Source organism: Nycticebus coucang, chromosome 10 (assembly GCF_027406575.1).
Source record: "Nycticebus coucang isolate mNycCou1 chromosome 10, mNycCou1.pri, whole genome shotgun sequence".
In the NCBI taxonomy this organism is placed as follows: domain Eukaryota; kingdom Metazoa; phylum Chordata; class Mammalia; order Primates; family Lorisidae; genus Nycticebus; species Nycticebus coucang.
Genome location: NC_069789.1, coordinates 3,022,060 through 3,035,703, shown reverse-complemented (window position 1 = coordinate 3,035,703; position 13,644 = coordinate 3,022,060). Strand labels below are relative to the sequence as shown.

At 38.1% G+C, this 13,644-nt stretch overlaps 1 protein-coding gene across 7 annotated transcripts in view; it reads left to right on the top strand.

The window, feature by feature from the left end:
• ADGRL3 (adhesion G protein-coupled receptor L3) overlaps positions 1-13,644 on the top strand; it is a 784,489-nt gene that overhangs the window by 734,208 nt on the left and 36,637 nt on the right. For 5 of the 7 annotated variants that reach the window (XM_053607089.1, XM_053607085.1, XM_053607088.1 and 2 more), the window contains 2 exons: positions 6,116-6,284; positions 12,405-12,530. In XM_053607089.1, coding sequence (XP_053463064.1) covers positions 6,116-6,284; positions 12,405-12,530 — 295 coding nt within the window. Of the gene's footprint in view, positions 1-3,563; positions 3,591-6,115; positions 6,285-12,404; positions 12,531-13,644 lie in introns of all 7 variants that reach the window. The other 2 variants (XM_053607086.1, XM_053607083.1) reach the window with 1 other exon arrangement.

The following is a 13,644-nucleotide window of genomic DNA, read 5'->3' as shown; positions in this document are numbered from 1 at the left end:
TTTAGGCTGTTTTCACCTGTTGGTGATTGTAAATTGACCCACAATAAACAATCTAGTGCAAATGTCCGTATGATGAAATGATTTTTTTTTTTTTCCCTTCTGGGTAGATGCCTAGTAATGGGATTACAGGATTAAATGGGAGGTCAAATTTGAGTTCTTTGAAGAGTTTCCATACTTCCTTCCAAAGAGGTTGCATTAGTTTGCTGTCCACTAACTGTAAAAAGTGTTCCCTTCTCTCCACATCTGCGTCAGCATCTGCTGCTTTGGGACTTTGTGATGTGGGCTGATCTCACGGGGGTCAGGTGATATCTCAGGTTGGTTTTGACTTTCGTTTCTGTGATGATCAGAGATAAGAGAATAATTGTTAAACTTAATTATCTAAGTCAATAAAATATCTGACATATTTTGTCAGGCACTGAGACGTTGTAGCTAATCTTTAGTGATGTTTATACTTTAAATTTTTGTATATTGTTTATATCAATCTGGAGATAAAATTAAATGCTTTATTAATTATTTTACAAGCTAAGCCACTTGTAAAAAATACTCTGAGATATAGTGGCTTAAACTCTGTTATATGAGAGTCTGGACATTGTAGTCCAAATCTATTACATTGGGTGCACATCAACATCAAGCTTCTGTTTTGGTGTCTAAGACACTACCATCACTTTCTCCCAGCCAAAGACAGGGAACAAATAGTTAAGGGGACACAAGTTCCAATCCTCCAACTGGCAAAACCCCCAAATGTCACAGTTCACTTCTGTTCACATCCTTTAGACACTCCTTCAACACTTGAGTTGAAGCAAACTATTAATATGTAAGTGAAGCTGAAATTACGTTCATCTTTGTTAGTGGACCTCACAATTGCCAACAAAAACTGCTAAATTTCACCCTGATATTTCTCTCTTTTGCTATTTCAAGTTAAAGTTAAAACATGTCAGTTAGGAAGTTATAATACAAGCTTTGTATCTCTACTATTTTTTTACTTATTTTTTGAGACAGAGTCTCACTCTGTTGCCCCAGGCTGGAGTGCAATGGTGTCATCATAGCTCACAGCAACCTCAAATTTCTGGGTTTAGGAGAGCCTCCTGCCTCAGCCTCCTGAGCAGCTGGGACTACAGGCACCAGCCACAATGCCCAGCTCATGTTTTTCTACTTTTAATAGAGACAAGGTCTTAGTCTTGCTTGGGTCTCCGAGTCCTGAGCTCAAACAGTCCACCCACCTTGACTTCCCCGAGTGCTAGGATTACAGTGTGAGCCACTGCACCTGGCCTTATATTTTAATTTTTAAAAACATTTATGTAGAGGTGGAGACCAAAACTGTGACTGTGGGACTGGGGAGGTTAGATAATACAAAATAGCAGATATGGAGGTTGAACAACTCTGGGTATCTAATGCGCAGCATACAGACTACAAGTGTTAAAATTGAAGTAGACACAGGATCGTGCTACGTGAGTAGATTTTAGCTGTTTTTGCCTTGAAAGCAAATAAACAAAACATCGGATGAGTCACGATGTGGGATGATGGATACGTGAATTAGCTTCACGGCAGTAACCTTTTTACTGTCTCTGTGTATTCCATAGCGTCATGGTATATACCTGAATACACACAATGAAATGTCTTTTAAAAGCATTTGTGTTGCTTAATACAATTTGTAGAGCATTTTTGCATGTATTTCTGGGTGCTGACCTGTAACTTTCTTCGACATTTTTTAGTACAAATTAAGGTAGAAAGAGTTATTGCAGTCGTGAACTTAGCATCGCAGGGAATGTGATGCACAGAACAGGGTTGACACCGTGGTACGTCTTACAACCTGCTGATGTTAATGTAAGGGTAGGACTTTCTTTCTAGACGTGTGTTACAATGGCTGCATATCATCAGTTCTTACCAATCTTCTCTTTGCCTTTCACACATCCATGGCATTATCGGAATATCACTTGAAATTTTACTTCTTGGCTTCAAACTCCCTGTTCCAATGCAGTATTGTCCTATAGAATTTTCTGTGATGACAGAAACGTGTCTGAACTACCCTGCTCAGTGTGGGAGCTCCTTGCTCGTGAAGCTTTGGGGTATTGGTGATGTGACTACTGTGGCTAAGGAACGGAATTTTACATTTTATTTCATTTTAAATCTCAGTACCCACAGGTGACTAGTCATCACCACTTGGACTCACAGTTCTAGTCCTCTCTGCTCCGTCTACTAACTTATTTCAGTCATATCTCTTTTAATGCATAATGTCATTCTGGAAACATCCTCAAATGAATTTTAGCTAGTCAGAGTTTGTGCTTGCCATTCTATTCTTTGGGTGAAAAACTTTCTATTTCAAATGTTGACTTTAAATAGTTTAATACACACATTAATAATAGATAGTATATAATGAATATATGATATATATTGAACACGTTATGTAGTAGGCGTTCTGCACATAACAAATCCTTTTATTATGACTAGAAACTTACATTGTAATTATCACTGTTTCATAGGCATGTGAACTGACCCAACCACACATGAATTAATTTTTGCCTAAGATAAAATATGTGGCTAGAAAGTGGGTGACCCAGGAAAACTGGCTTCAAATATCATTCTTTACTATTCCGCCATTCTGGAGAGCGAGTTTTTATCAGTGGGTCTCTTTATGAAAAATGTATCACGGTTGGGACCTTCTCAGAGCTTTTTTTGTGTATTCATAACACAAGCATCTCCATCGTCTTTGGCAAGAGGGAAGAAAAAAGAGCGGACAACTTCCCTTCCTTTTTGGTTCTGTCACAATTCTCTGAGCAGAAATTGTTTGTAAAAATATGATCCAAAGTGTTTTCTAGCTAAGCTTTACTAATTTGGTACTGGGATCTTAAATGATCAAAATGATACTAAATAAATTAGTAAATATAAGTGACAATAAGAAGATGCTGCTTTACCTAACAATTGCAATCAGTGTAACTGGCTTATTGTACCCTCAATGAATCCCCAACAATAAAAAAAAATAAAAAAAAAAAAAACATTATTCTTTTTTTTTCTCAGTACATGAAGAGGAGTTTTAAAATAGTCAACACTGGTTATTTTTAAAGAGTTGTAATATTAAGATTTAACTCAGGTCAGTCATCTGCAAGTTACAATTACTTAGACACATACTGTCTGTAATTAAGTACTCTTACCTACTCATATTACGGAATTAGGATACCTTGAGATGACACGAAATCTGTCATTTTAAGCATGCCCCCAAGCCTTTTCCACATTGCTCATAAAATTTCTCATTCTCCAGAGAAATGTGATCTCCAGGAAATAAATGTCTCTGTCAAGTCATAAGTAATATGAGCACAGGATGAAAAAAATGGAATTTTTGAGTCTCATAAGGGATATTGCAATATTATAAAATTGGGTTTTTTCCTTGTTATTTAAGTTCTCATGGTCATTTTTGGATTTACTTTTGGATATAAAGGGTTATGATTCCTTCTAGGGAGGTGGGAGACAGAGGCCTTTGGGAACCAGGAGAATATTTTTCGTATGAAATTCTTTGTCATAAAATGCTAATGTTGGTGTTCTTGTCTTTATGTCTATGCACTCTGTAGCTATGAGGATAACAGACCCTTCATCAAGTAAGAATGACCTGAATGGCTGATAAATTCCATTTATCAGTGTGGTCCCATGAACCAGCTGTCAGATCAGTACTGAAAAATCATTAGAGCTTCTGTCATTCACATTGAGGCAGAAGAGCAAACTGTCCAGAAAAATAACCTGGCATTCAGCTTACCTGCAGAATACACATGCTGTGGGTGTATTGCCAAAACAATTCGGCCTCACCTCTGTTAATTGGATACAACCTGAATTCAGTGCCACAGCCGTAGCGATTTCCTGTGGTACAGACTTGTTTTGCTTTTACAACTTTCTCCTTTCAATGTGACATGCTCCTCTGTGCCACCTACGTCCACATTTCTGTTGTTTGTTTGGGCATCATTCATCTACTGAAATTATTTTGTGATTCAGTGGTCTAGCTTCAAAATGATCTGGGTATGAAACTACCCAATTGCAATTGATAGGGACCATGGCTCCCTTAAATAGCCAAAAAGGAAAAATAAAAAAAAAAGTGCTTCCTTCAAGAATTATATTTTACATGTGCAAAATTATCCTTTTCAAATTTGATACCTGTCACTGGAGGACTGATCTAATTATTTATGAATCTCTTTAAGTGTCTGAAACAAAGCAGCAAGTCTGTACTAAGCCAATAAACTATAAACCTAAAGTTCATATTTGGGCATTTCTTTCTCGTGTGCATTTTAAAATTACAAGTCCTGCAAGAAGGAACTAAGACTGGCGATCTATGGGCAACCTTGTTGTGAACTTTCAGTTTGTTCTTCTGGTGAAGAGTCCTTTGTTTTCATTTTTTCCAGTTCCATTTCACTTTCTTCATGCTTTTGCTTACTGTTTTTTCTTCACACACTGTGGCTCATGGTGGTTTTCTCTCACTTAACCCTTAGGCCCCCCCGTGCATTTTCTCCTGGTTAATAGCTGACTTGAGGATTTAAGCCTGTCATTTTGTTTCTAAATCTAAATAGCATTTTTTTCCTCATTTCATGGCAGTTCTTACCATTTTTTTTCCCCAATGTCTACAAGAAGCTGAGACCTTTTCCTTGAAAGTTCCCTTATTTCTGAATCCAATTATGGAATAAAATATTAATCTCTAAAATGTTTTCTAATTCATAGAAGGAAATGTGCCCCATAAAATCGCAACCCTCTTTTAGGGATTCTCTATTCACGAATATTGATGTTTTGAATGAAACATTGTAAATTTAGTAGACATTTAAATCTGACATAGAGTGGCTAATTATTATGGGAGAAAAATAGAAAATATTTATAAATAATTTTAGTTAAGACTTTAATAATTAACTTCTTTAGGACCATGTCTTTCTAAAAACAAATTGAACTCAGCTTCAGATTATGGTAAACACATGCGATTTTTTTTTAACCCCTCACCTTGCAAAAGTTTTGATCCCAGGAAATATATCTTCTGTAGATATCATAAGTACAGGATAGACATTTGTTGAAAGAAATATTATCTTACCCTATTCAGGGGAGATGTGCTAGAAATGAGGATAAAATGTGGGTCCATGAGTGTAAAAAGATTTTGACTGGTTTGATCCTGTTCTCCCATATCTTACAAAGGAGTTAAGAAGGGTTCCATTTTCAATTACTGGAGTCCCATCTACTTGAACAATTCACTTTATGTTGATGGTAAATTTATAACTTAATCACAAATATAGGAACTTCTGTGGCCCATTCATTTGCTTGCACATGGCAACTTGGAGGAAATTAATTAAGAGAAGGGAGTACAAGGGAGAACCTGTCTGTCCTTCTGTACTTCCCCTCCAGGCAGCTCCATCCTCATCCTCAGCCTCACCTTCCCCCTTGAGCTTACAGACACAGAGACAGAGGTGCTCGAAGCCTTTGAGATTTTTTTTCAGCAAGGCTGCCAAATGACTGATCTCTGCGATCTCATCCAACACAGCCTGAAAGACAGAGATCTGCAGGTTGAAAGAAAGAACTGGGGTTCTAGCCCGTTCCTTCTTATTCTGTGTAACTATAGAACCAGGCAGATGGGACTTTTAAAATCCATACATGGATTTCAAATATATGTATTTTCTTCTATAATGAATTACATTTTTACAAGTAGACACTAAAATTTTTATGACAAAAGAATACATTAGGAAACATGGGGCTAAAGTGTAGCCGATGAGGCATTTCTGAGGGAGACGAATCACTCAGATGTTACAGCAGTGAGTCTGGAGACTGACATAGCTTTGTAGACAGTCCCCCCTTACCATTCACCGTACTCACGCCAAGTGCACATGTCCGGCAAACACGTGAATAATTCATAGTACGGATCTGCTTTGGCTTAAAAGAATATCTGTGTTCATAACATTTTCATTCATGTCTATCTCCTGTAGCTTGAAAACTTGTAGTTTCCATTAAAATCTTAAAGTACTTTACCCCCCTTGCCTCATGTTTTCTGTCAATAAAAGTTACCATAACATTTTTATTTTTTAGTGTCAGTGTTGTTGCTGTGATACAACTGTTCCTTGAAAGCAATGAACTGATAATTCTTCATCTTCTCTTCTCTCTGCAGGTCGTGGGTTATAGGAGCAATAGCTCTTCTCTGCCTCTTAGGACTGACCTGGGCCTTTGGACTCATGTACATTAATGAGAACACAGTCATCATGGCCTATCTCTTCACCATTTTCAATTCTCTGCAGGGAATGTTTATATTCATTTTCCATTGTGTCCTACAGAAGAAGGTAAGCCAGAATTTTCTCTTTGAAAATAAATGACATAAATCTCAATATAGCAAAGCAGCTATACATTGTAATACATCAACATTTTTTCTGAAAATGTCCCAGAGACATGGATGATATCATGGTATAGGAAATACATATGTCCTTTTAAACAGTTTACATTAGAAAATATAAATGCCTGGACATTTCGTTATAAAATAATATAGACTTATATTTTTTGAATAAATGGTGGAACACTTAAGTAATGACCTCTATACTCCTTTCTTTAAAAGTGTCTTTTAGGGGCAGCGCCTGCGGCTCAAAGGAGTAGGGCGCCGGCCCCATATACCAGAGCTCATGGGTTCAAACCCGCCCCAGCCAAAAACTACAAAAATAAAATAAAAGTGTCTTTTATAAAGTCTGAGTTGAATGACAAGACTGCAATATTCAATATTTAATTTTTTTATTCCTTATCTATTTTTAAAATTGTTTTGCTTTTCCACGTCAAAAAATATACATTTCAACGTTAATTTTACCAACTACATATTTTTATTGCATTTTTTAAAATGCCAGCATTGATTTTCTAATCTTATGTTTTCTAACTCTGTTAAAAATGTAGTCTCTATAGCTCTGGTCACATAACCCCCTGAGCCAGACCGCTGGGGTTTGAATCTCAACCCTTACCCTGGAAAACTTGAGTGAATTTGGCAAGTTAATTAACCTCCTCATGTCCCAGTTTACCCATGTGTGACAAGGAGGTGATAAAAATAATTATGAAACATTGAAAGAAGTGGCTCTGAAAATGAAGTGAGAAAACACACAAAAAACTTCTGAGAAACAATAAAATCTATAATTTGTCTTTGGAAATCAAAGAAAATAAAGAGTAAACATAGCCTTGCTCCAGGATTTTTGGCTCTAGAGCCTGGTGGGACCAAAACCAGAAGCTGAGAAGCTTGTTGAGATGGGCAAGAATAAAGCCAAATTTTATTCTGTTTCGATTTACGTGGTGGTAGGTGCCTAAAATGTGCTGACGTGATCACATATACAGGACAGGACAGTGGAATACTGATGAGTCAGGCTTTTAAATGTATCTTACAGAAAAGAAAAGAAACTTTGTAAGAACAGACAGATTCTAGTCTAAGGGATTAGAATTCACTTTTATTTTTTAAGTTTATTTTTATTTTTTGAGACAGAGTCATACTATGTCGCCCTTGGAAGAGTGCCGTGGTGTCACAGCTCACTGCAACCTCAAACTCTTGGGCTTAAGTGATTCTCTTGCCTCAGCCTCCCAAGTAGCTGGGACTACAGGCACCTGCCACAAAGCCCGGTGATTTTTTTGTTGTAGTTATCATCGTTGTTTAGCAGACCTGGGCCAGGTTCAAACCCAGCAGCCTGGGTATATGTGGCCGATGCCATAACCACTGAGCTCTGGGCGCTAGGCCTAGAATTCACCTTTAGAAAACATGTTATTTTAGAATGGATGAACCTTCCCAAATAATCAATGTACGTACCCCCAAATTACAGTAGCATATCTCAATAGGTATGTATTTTTTACTTATTGTCCAATTGATGTGGTTGCCCCATGGAGGGACATGGGCTGATGAAGTCTCACCAACCTCAGTATAGGACTCCGTGGCTGTCGTGGGTGTGGCATCCAGCACTTGGTCTGGGAAGGCGAGAGGGGATCTTGTATGAAAGATCAAAGATAGGCCATGCTTCTTTCCTTTCTTTCTTTCTTTTCTTCCGTTCTTCCTTTCCTTTCCCTTTTTTTTTTTTTTTTTGGAGACAGAGTGACTTTACCACCCTGGATGGTGTGCCGTAACATTGCAGCTTACAGCAACCTCAACCTCATTCTCCTGGGCTCAAGTGATCCTCCTGCCTCAGCCTCCCAAGTAGCTGAGACTAAAGGGGCCACCACAATGCCCGGCTAGTTTTTCTATTTTTAGTAGAGATGGAGTCTCGCTCTTGCTCAGGCTGGTCGTGGATTCCTGAGCTTGAGGGATTCACCTGCCTCGACCTCCCTTTGTGCTGAGATTCCAGGCGTGAGCCACCTGGCCTGCCTGTTTCTGCTCATTTTCCAGGGGCTAGAACTCTGTCAAGGTCACCACCTAACCTGCAAGGGAGCCTGGGAAACATAGTTGAGCTTTTCAACACAAACGAGGAATCCGGTGTGAACAGCGAGCAGTCTGTCACACCTGATGCATTTACAAAAGTAGGAGACATGTAAACAGTGAATCAGAATAGCCGTGGAAAAAAGGAGGTATCGGAGATGAATGAAAATCTAAACATATACTGGCTTAAACAGGAGAAAGTGTTAAGGAGACAAGTGGTTAGTATTGTCAATGTCTTCAGAGAACTCAGAGAAACTGAGGACATGGCAAAAATCTAGAGGTGGATAAAAGAAAGCTATAACTGATTCTCCAGAGAAATATAAATACAAAAAGATAGGAGCAAAGTCAAAAGATCACAGGAAAAGGTAGCATTTATTCATGCAACACGGGGATAAATGGGCCATTATAGTCATAACATATCAAAGTATAATGGATCAGATTTAGCTGACATCTTTATTTTATACATTAGCTGGAAATTTATACACTAGCTGGAAAATTAACATCATTTTTTAATTTTCTTACTTTATTAGTTTTTTTAACCAATGTCCAGATAAATATTGAAATTAATTTCAAAATTTTCTCCAGAGCAGAAAACAATTTTTTGTATTTTACACATAAGTTATTTCAGTTGTACATCTTATTAGCCAATACCTAATTACAGTTTTCTTATTTATTATTTATATTTTTCTTATTTGAACACAAGCATATCACTGGTCCTGCTATGAATTGCTTTTGATACCCACATGGAGATTGTATACCTCAAGACCTAAAACAACTGTGGAGTTTTTATCATATTTAGCATACTTAAAATAAGTTAAATTTAAAATATATATGTCATCGAGTTCAATTTGTGATTCATTAGAACAGCTTGTGAGCCAAATTCATGTAGCTGTGGTTTACTTTTATAGCCCATAAGCCAAGAATCCTTATTACACTTCCAAATGGTTACATTGACAGTCTAAATTAAATACATATACAATATCCTTGTTTTTGCCTCTCCACTCACAAAACCTAAAATATAGACTTATCTACCCTATATGAAAAATCTTGCCAAGGACCAAATTAGAAGCTAACTTTTGTTTAATAATAAGTAATAAGCCTATCGTTCTTTTATGAATTCTGTGTTATGAATAATTATAAAATTGTGGTGGCATTTTTACTTGGTGTCAAGAACATGACCCAACATCAGAAAAAATAGAAAATATATGATTACTAGCTGCTTTAGTTCTTTATTCAAAAATAAAAAAATCAGGCGGCACCTATGGCTCAGTCGGTAAGGCGCGGCCCCATATACCGAGGGTGGCGGGTTCAAACCCGGCCCCGGCCAAACTGCAACCAAAAAATAGCCGGGCGTTGTAGCAGGTGCCTGTAGTCCCAGCTGCTCGGGAGGTTGAGGCAAGAGAATCGCTTAAGCTCCAGGAGTTGGAGGTTGCTGTGAGCCGTGTGAGGCCACGGCACTCTACCGAGGGCCATAAAGTGAGACTCTGCCTCTACAAAAAAAAAAAAATAAATAAATAAAATAAAAAAATCAAGTGCTTGTCTTTGAAATTATATAAATAGTTTTAGGAGAGTTCTTTTAATGCCATTTGATTAAATCTAACTAATAGACCATTGCTAATATAGTTGCTCACCTATTTTGATTCGAGACATTGGAAATATTTCATTCTTGAAATTTTTTGCCATATTGGGTTAGTTTTTGCTTGGTTCACTTATTAGAAAAAAATTAAACATTTTGAATTGCCAGTCCCTTTCTGAGTGTGGCTTATATAATTATGTCCTGAATATTTCCGCCAGTGACATTAAAGTGGCCGCTTTTGCTTTTGTTTCCCATTCAAATATTTGATACACTATCAAGCTTCTACAACAGCTTATTTCTGACCTGAGTGTACAAAAGAAATATTTCATTAGTAAGGTAAATTCTAATTATTTTATACACATACACATATGCACACATATGTGTATATGTATATATATTTATTTTTTATTATTATTTTTATTTATTTATTTATTTTTTCCAGTTTTGGGCCTGGGCTGGGTTTGAACCCACCACCTCCGGTATATGGGGCCGGCGCCCTACTCCTTGAGCCACAGGCACCGCCTCTTTTTATTGTATTTTATGTTCTAGAACAACCTCACACTGAAAAAAGTTATCGCCTGATAGGGATAATCAGGAATAGAGCACTGTGTCAAATAGATTACAATACGTAAAAGATTGAACAAATAGCGATTTTATTGTAATCTAAGGAAAAATGTGCCATGAACGTGGCCTCTGTTCTCTTTCTTCTTGAGGACATATGCTTATTATTTCAAGTCAAATCACAGTGGAATAAAGTCAACACAATGATTTAGGAAGTAATGAAGCTAATGCAGGACTTGGTGTCACTAAATAACTTGACTATATAAGTCAGCTCAAAACAATCTTTTTTGGAATATGCAAATAGCCCCTAATAAATTCCTGTGACTTATACAATATTGCTGCTCTTATAGCAGAAAGGAGAGGATTCTCTTTCTTTCTCTCTTTGTACTAAAATACTTGTTTCGGTCTAAATCATTAAAAAACCACTATTTCGTCTAGAAAGAAAAATGTCTCTTGCTGAGTATGTTAGGGGAGACCTTGGGGAGATGTCTCAGTTATGGGGAGATCATCAGTTATGATCAAAGTTTAGATTCTTGGAGAGGCTTCTTAAATTGAGTACAAATCACTGAACTATCGTCAGCTGTGTTTACCTTTAGTTAGAGATTGTGTCAAGCGTTCTTAAATTCTAATTAAATTCCTTGCTCTCTTGTTTGCAGATTCAAAGAACTAGATAATATTTCAGATTACTTTATTAATAATAATATCTAGTGTTATTATATATACAAGGTCATATATGAATGTTAGGAAGTTGGCATCTTTGAGTTTTCTGATCACAGAGCCCTCATGAATTTGGACTTTTTCACCTAAGGCACATCACTTAACCTTGTCGGTCTTCAAGTTCACTTCCATTGTTAAAGCATTTCAGTGTTCTTATCTTAAAACAAAGGTCATAATTATTCCTCATAGAAATTTTTAAGGGAGGGAGCAAGCCCAATTTCTGGCAGATAGTGATTAAAAATGAAGTTTCTTCATTCCACCAAAGCACACACATCTTAGAAACACACAAATCAGTAACAGACTTAATTTCTTTTTTAATGAAAACAAAGGCAGTGTCCGTTGTTCAGCAACCTCAAACTCTTGGGCTCAGATAATCCTCCTGCCTCAGCCTCCCCAGTAGCTGTGACTACAGGTACCTGCAATGACACCTGGATAGATTTTTCTATTTTTAGTAGAGATGGGGTTTCACTCTTGCTCAGGCGGGTCTCCAATTATGACGTGATGGGAACAGAGTGTGTGTGTCTGTCTGTGTGTGTGTCTGTGTCTCTGTGTGTATGTGTGTGTCTGTGTGTGTGTCTGTGTGTGTGTGTCTGTGTGTGTCTGTGTGTGTGTCTGTGTGTGTCTGTACGTGTCTTCGTGTGTGTGTCTGTGTGTCTCCGTGTGCCTGTGTCTGTGTGTGTCTGTGTGTGTCTGTATGTGTGTCTCCGTGTGTCTGTGTCTGTGTGCGTGTCTGTGTGTGTGTGTCGGTGTCTGTGTGTGTCTGTGTATCTGTGTTTGTCTCTGTGTCTGTGTGTGTCTGTATATGTGTGTCTGTGGGTATGGGTGTGTGTCTGTGTCTGTGTGTGTGTGTGTCTGTATGTGTCTTCGTGTGTGTGTCTGTGTCTGTGTGTCTCCGTGTGCCTGTGTCTGTGTGTCTCTGTGTGTCTGTGTCTGTGTGTGTGTCTCTGTGTGTCTGTGGGTATGGGTGTGTTTTAAAAGGCTCCCATTCTGCAGAATTTCAAGCTTAACAGTAGGAAGGTAATTATTTTATATGTAAAATATATGCTGAACAGACTTCCTTAAACCGCCAGGGCAAGGAAATAATTACAGTATCTGAAAATAAAACTCACGTACGTTTTATGCCTGAGTTCCTAGCTGAAAGGAATGACTGGCTAACAAAGTTCCTCTTTAATTGACCAGGTCCGGAAAGAGTACGGGAAATGTCTGCGCACACATTGCTGCAGCGGGAACAGCACAGAGAGCTCCATGGGTTCCGGGAAAACCTCGGGGTCCCGAACACCCGGGCGCTACTCCACAGGCTCACAGGTAAACACTGCTTGTTCCCACATTCTGCCACTCGTTGCTGTCCTTTCTGAGCTTTCTGCCCAAGTCTTTAACACATCAGTTGGTTGTTACAGCATCTCGCTTGGGAATGATGCTAACAGACATGGAAGAAACCAAAATTGTAATAAAATGAGCAGATTTAGGGTCTAAGTTTGCAGAATAATTAATGACGTCCAGTTGTTTCTAGTTGCGCGAGGATAGCTGGTGCAAAAGGAATCTGCTACTTTACTTCACCTGGAATTCAACAAAAGTAATATTTTATATTATTATAGGGAGTGTTGGTCCCCTGCCCCCCAAAGGTTTGCTAAGAAATTACTCATGGGGCAGCCTGGTTATTAGGAAAAAAGATACATGAATTTATTTAACATGTATACATGGGACCTTTCAGAGCAAAGACCCAAAGATACAGGGAAAATTGTCCATTTTTACGCTCAGGTTCAAAAAGTACAGACACATGATTGGATAAAAGGGTGTGATCTAATGTAGACAGACTGGGTGGGAATCCAGGGAGGCGTGTCTGTCTACACCCCTCTCGGCCTCTCTGAACGTGTGTTGGGTAGGCCCTCCCTCAGTCAAACAAGGTAGGTCAGATCGTTTCTTTATGGCTAATTTTTACATAGAATAATTTCAGTATTTATGGCTGGTTTTCGGGAAGAGGAGTTCTGGTTTCTATCACATTCCCTGGGGAACAAGGATTCTAGCTGCTATGGGCAGCCTCAGGGTGGAGCGGGGCTGAGAGGAAGGGGGAGAGAAGGTCAGAAAAACACTTTGATTTTGAGGCCTTTGTTTGGGGATATTGTTTTCTGAGATCCAGCTATATACACGTATCTATAGAGAGAGATGATTCTTCAGTTCATTAGTTCTCTTAACTTATGTAATAATTCTCAATCACAAATGGAGACAATTTGCATATAAAATGGCATGTTTTGATGCGAACAATTATAGCTGAAGCCTATTATATACCGATCAGTTGAAGAACAGGTCAGCAGTGAAGAATTAGCTTCGGCAATATCATTAGGAGACCAGATGTCCCATCCATCCAGACTAGCTCTGGAGCTGTACAGTTCACCAGAGGAATTGTTGACTTTTAGGTAGA